This window comes from Sarcophilus harrisii, chromosome 2 (assembly GCF_902635505.1).
Source record: "Sarcophilus harrisii chromosome 2, mSarHar1.11, whole genome shotgun sequence".
Classification (NCBI taxonomy): Eukaryota; Metazoa; Chordata; class Mammalia; order Dasyuromorphia; family Dasyuridae; genus Sarcophilus; species Sarcophilus harrisii.
Window position 1 is genome coordinate 489,334,883 of NC_045427.1, and position 5,876 is coordinate 489,340,758.

General features: G+C 33.0%; 1 protein-coding gene across 6 annotated transcripts in view; it reads left to right on the top strand.

Moving 5' to 3' along the window:
- The window catches only part of SEC16A (SEC16 homolog A, endoplasmic reticulum export factor), a 51,278-nt gene that overhangs the window by 43,725 nt on the left and 1,677 nt on the right, over positions 1 to 5,876 (top strand). For 3 of the 6 annotated variants that reach the window (XM_012554028.3, XM_012554026.3, XM_023494347.2), the window contains 6 exons: positions 73 to 187; positions 1,510 to 1,647; positions 2,154 to 2,239; positions 2,683 to 2,757; positions 3,347 to 3,406; positions 4,307 to 4,381. In XM_012554028.3, the coding sequence (XP_012409482.1) occupies positions 73 to 187; positions 1,510 to 1,647; positions 2,154 to 2,239; positions 2,683 to 2,757; positions 3,347 to 3,406; positions 4,307 to 4,381 (549 nt within the window). The remainder of the gene's footprint in view (positions 1 to 72; positions 188 to 1,509; positions 1,648 to 2,153; positions 2,240 to 2,682; positions 2,758 to 3,346; positions 3,407 to 4,306; positions 4,382 to 5,876) is intronic. The other 3 variants (XM_023494343.2, XM_031954942.1, XM_023494346.2) reach the window with 3 other exon arrangements.

The following is a 5,876-nucleotide window of genomic DNA, read 5'->3' on the forward strand; positions in this document are numbered from 1 at the left end:
TTATGTTTGATTATATATCAGATTGGATTATATTTGCACTTGAAATTAGCTGTTGAATCTTTTTCTTTTCAGAGCAAACCTCCACCTCCACCTCCAACATCGTTTCCTAAGCTTTCTCAGGTTGCTGCTCCTCCAGGTCCTGGTGGCCCTCCAAATGCCTCTGTTAACATGTTTTCCAGAAAAGCAGGTAACTGTCAAATTAGAATGTTTTATATTTATATTTTTATATTTATGTTTTTATATTTTTATATTTTATTTATTATAGTTTTATATTTTATTAATTATGTAAATATTTTGTGAAGAGGGCTGAAACTCTTGAGTTGATGCGCCGAAGTCAGGACCCACAAGCACTTGAGGCTAACTATCGATTGGACAATACACTATGGGTATATGCTTGGAAAATGGCCCTTCCCACTATCCTGTGCTGGCCCAATGATTGGTGTATACAGAGAATTGTAGGAGGGACTAGGGGATGGAGTAAGACTAGCCAGGGTCACTTTTTGCAAGGAAGAAGGCAGTTGCAGAGGTTCTACTTCCATCCCCTTCACTTCTACCCCTAAAGACCCAAGAATAAAGACTAAGGACTTTTGCTTATCCAGTCTCCAGCTGATTGTGAGGTATCCTGGGTGCTAGCGCAGTTGTCACAATTTTGGACCTAAGAATTTATAAAATATTATTGACAAGTGAAATGATTTTTTTTTTTACCTTACTTTAAAGGCATTTATTGATTTTCCAAGAGGAAATATGTTGGCTCTTAGAATCTGAAAATTTAAAGCCAGATTTTAGAGGTCATATTCTACAGCTCCCTACTCACATCATTTGATCTCCCAGATTAGAGCTAAGGCTAATACTAGGACATAGATCTTTTGATTCCGGGTTGTTTATAGAGTGTTATATATATTTTCCTAATTTGGATGCAGAGAAATTTAAAATTAATAGAAAATATGAATAAATAAAAACTTTGAGCTTCAAATATATATAATTTCATTGATTTTAAATATTGCACTGAAACAAGTCCCCAGTTTTCTGTATTTTAGTACATAATCTTTCCTCAGAGCTTCTATGCCAGAAAAATCAATGATCTTGTAACCAGCCCACTGATTCGTTTCTCACAGTATAGTTAGCTGCATACTTAGCCACTGATCTATCAGCAGGTATAATCAAAGTTTATAAAGTATGATAGAATCCCCCAGAATTTGCACTCTTCTGGCCTAGACTTTTCAATCAGGATAACCTCTGACATGAAGCATCAGAACAGGACTTGAAGACAGAAAATAATGTAGATAGAAAACAGTGGGACAGTCTTCATTAATCCTTTTCCCCTCTAAAAAGAAAAGCTAGACAAAAAGTATGCATAATATCTAAAGTGAGTTATACAAAGTATTAAAGGTACTGCATAAAACTTTAAAATTCATTTTTGCATTTCTTGTGTAACAAAATAAAAATAAATATTTGATATTTCAAAATGCTTGATTCTGTTGGTATTAATTAGAACTCCTTTCTTCATAGCTGGAACAAAAGCTCGTTATGTTGATGTTTTAAACCCAAATGGAACAAAACAAAGTGGACCTGTTCCTGCACCCTCAGATTTATTTGCTCCGCTGGCACCACTTCCTATTCCTTCAAACTTGTTTGTACCAAATTCAGGTATACAGACAATAATGAACCCACTGAAATCTTGCCCTTAACCACAAACCTTATTTCTAAATTCTGGAGTTTTTGGTTTCTTGACCCAAGGATAACAGTGACAGGAATTGTTGCTTCTCTAAAGAACTTTGTTAAAGTTTTAAAGATTAAAAAGCCAGGATCTCATCTACATATGTGATAGTTCTAATTAATCACTTTCAAAATGATCTTAACATTAAAATGAACCTCATTTTTAAAAGTGATTATAAATTAATTTACCCAAAAGATTTTACTTTGAATGATGACAGGCTTGTGCTCAATTGCTCTCTCACTCGTGCTCTCTCTCTCTTTCTCTCTGTCTCTCTCTCTTTTTCTCTCTTTCTCTCACTCTCTCTCTCTCTCTCTCTCTGTCTGTCTCTCTCACACACACACACACACACAAAGAGAATTTCTTTAAAAAAATCTTTAGAGAGATCTCTAAATCTCTCTCTTTAAAGTTTTAAAATCTGTCTCTTAAACTAATGCAGAGGAACAGCCATTGGAAAACAATGATCTAGAAGGTCAATCACCAGATGCATACCATCCTGATCAAGAGCCTTCTCCTGAATCACAGGTAAACAGTGAGATGGGGAAAAAAAATATTCACAGTTAACTTTAGGAAATTAATGTTTTGCTGAGCTCTTGAAAAATTCAGTTGTGCTTAAGTTTGTCTCTTCTCATTTAATATCAATGTGAGAAAAGAAAGGTTGCAAATTGTTTGCTTGTATTTTGTAGTTTAGTGATTTTACTGTACTGAATTATATTAATAAAAGAAATGCCTTTAAAACTACATTCTATGATGGATAATTATCTATTAAAACTACCAATAAAACAAAAGTAGTTTTGACCTTAGGGCACATGTTAAAAGTTTCTCTCTTTATAGGCTATCAGAAGAAAATTTTTTCTATGAGAAAAAAAAAAAATTGATTCTACATCCATTGCTGTTCTGTTTGATACCAAATATTTAAACATTTGACCTGAACAGCTTTGACCTTTTTTTCTGTTCTTTCTGGTTAGTTGTTAAACTCTGCCACATTGCTACCTACTTCTGAAAACTCATCTTCAAATATGGATGGTCACCAGTCAGGAGAGGTAGGATTTTTCCCTCTCTTAGATGGAACTGTAATGATTTTTTCTCAGTCATTTATTTTGGGTTGAGTTTTTGAAATAGGATGCTTGGTAAGCTTTGTCTTCAGTATACATACATCCATATATACTTATATATATATATATATATATATATATATATACATACATACATACTTACATATGTGTATGATTTGTGAAATATAAATTAAAGGCTAGAAAACAGTTAAATGCAAAAAAAGGCAAGTGTATTATTATTATTTTTTTTTTTTACTAAAAGCATTTTTCTTTAAATGTTCCAAAATTAAGAGTTTTAAGGTTTAGCTTTTAAAACGGGGAGAAGCTGACTTAGGTTAAATGGATTCCCTTCCTCCCCTAACTAATTATTATCAACTCTAATTTGTTTCTTACTAATTAATAAAACTACTTGTTTAAAAATGAATTTTAAACTAACTGGCTTTTTACAATTTGATATCTGGTTGGCTCTATGGCAACATAAAACTTTTTGAAAATAAAATTTATGGCTTGAGGCAGTGACATGCATGGTGATTTTTTTATTTGTGTGTGTTTTGTGTGTGTTCTTGCTATTTTGTAGCTTTCGCGCTGTAGTTCAATGAGTTCATTATCACGTGAAGTAAGCCAGCATTTTAATCAGGTACATGTGGCTGGCAATTTTCGGTTCAGATGGAAGCTTTTTTGTTGTTGTTTCATTCCATTTCCTCCCTTTTGTGGGGAAGGGGAAGGTCTGGTGGGTATGGGTCTGAATGTGTTCACTTTCTAACATTTGTTGCTTTATTATTGTATTCAACAGAAAATTAAGGATGCAGTTTTCCTTGCTGAATTTGGTCTTAAGGATTTTGATTATTAATATGTCAAAATACTGAAGAGAAAACTCATTTTTAAATATTCATTGTTTATGATTTGGATTAATTTTCTTAGTGTTAAACTGAAATGTTGGACCTCACCAATGTGAAATGTAACTTGGAAACACTTTGGAAATCAAACTAGATTTTCTGTAATTGAAACCATGAAATTGGAAAAGAGGGAAGTAATAATAATCACTTTATGACCATCCTTTTTAGGCAGTAAAGGAATGCTTCATCTTTATGTTTATTATATACTTTTAAGTTTTGTTTATGTTGGGATCACTAGAAAAGTTGGGCATGGCTTTTTATGTTTACATTAAAGGTATTAATAGACCCTTTTTAATGTCTTACATGACAAAAGCTCTACTAACAGCAACAGAGTACTAATTTAGTAACACTACATTAGTGCTGGGCTTTCCTAATTTGTGCATATTTTGGTTTTCAGAGCTCTTTTGGTTATGCATGATGCATTATAATTTTTACCATTTTCTGTGGGCCATTAAATAACCCCAGAGTTGCAAAAAGTACCCAAAATCTGTTGTTTCCATGTGAGTTTTGAATCATTTCTCTATAGAAGTTAGAAGTATCTTTTTGAAAATGATAGCTGCATTCTACAAGTGAGCAAATGGATAAAGTAAATGTTATTATTTAATATGGTGTTAATGAAGTGTATTATTCATGGTTCACAGCCTCCTAATCTGCCATCATCAGGAGGAACTACAGTGGGAACAGTACCATTCTATAATCCTTCTCAATTTGCACAAGTAGGTGACATACTTGTTTAATGATTCTTCCCCTCCTGCACTTCACTCCCTACTTTACCTTACCCCATCTATCTTAAATACCAGGTTTTTTTCATCTTTTTCTTTATTTTTTGACATAACTGCTCTCAAGATCTAGATCTAGAGGCAGCTAGGTATGATACAATAGATAAAGTGCCAGGCCTGGAGGTAAGAAGACCCAAGTTCAAATGTAGCTTCAAACACTAGCTGTATGACCCTGTTACTTAGCAAGTCACATCACTGTTATATGTATTGATTTTCTCAGTTGTAAAATGGGAATAATAACACCTTCCTCCCATTGTTGTGGGCAGCTGGGTGGCACAGTGGCTAGAATCTTGGGTTTAGAATCAAGAAGACTCATTTTCATGAGTTCAAACTCAGCCTTAGACACTTAGTACCTGCGTGACTCTAGCAAGTCACTTCACCCTGTTTCCTTCAGTTTTCTCATCTGTAAAATGGATTGGATTAGGAAATGGCAAACCACTCCACAATGTCTTTGCCAAGAAAACCCTAAATGAGGTCATGATGAGTTAGACATGATTGAAAGGATTCAACCACCACCACCATTTTGAGTGAGGATTGTTGTGAGAGGCAGATAAAAATATTTTTGTAAAGTGCTTAGAACCGTGCCTGGTACGTAGTAAATGCTTAATAAATCATCCTTCCCTTCCTCTATTTTTCTTTCCCTTCTTCGTTCCTATTATTAAAGTATTATGTGATTCATCTTGTATTCATTGATAGCTTATCTTCCTGAAATATCATTTATTTTTAATAAATGTGCAATCTATTAGGTTGTAGAACATATATATTCTCCCTACTCCCTCTCCTACCTCTAATAGTTTTTAGGAGTTTAGTTGCTGCTGAAATGTTGACTAATTGAATAAACATTATATAGCATCAGATTATTATAACTTTTTTTTTTTATTGATAGCCAATCAAACCTAAAACTTTTTAAAGAAAAAATTCAACCATTTTAAGGGAAATGAAAATTTTAAATTAATTACTTTTGGTAAATTTAACATTGAATACCAATTCAGCAGTTAATCTTAATTAAGTCTTTAAATTAGGTTCAGTGAATAATACCTTTTCAATCATTCCCTCTAATTCTCCATCATTATTCTTTGGTATTTTTTATTATGTACTGCTATACTGTTCTCCAAAATAGGTCAACGGGTTTGTAATTTCATGAACAATGATCCAGTATTCTTATTTCCCTACAGCCTCTCCTGTGGGTTGGATTTTGTTGCTTTTAATTATTTTTGCCATTTTGACAAGCCTGATGGTACCTCCAAATAGTAACTCCAACAATTAAACTAGTTACAGTGGTTCTATTGTAAACCAGTTTAATTTTATCCATTTTAATTTGATTTTTCCCCCTCATGAACTTTGTAATTATATATTACAAGAATACTAATTATTTTTATGTGTAATTGGGACAATAAATTCTGTGACTTAACTGCAATTTATTTCATTTCAG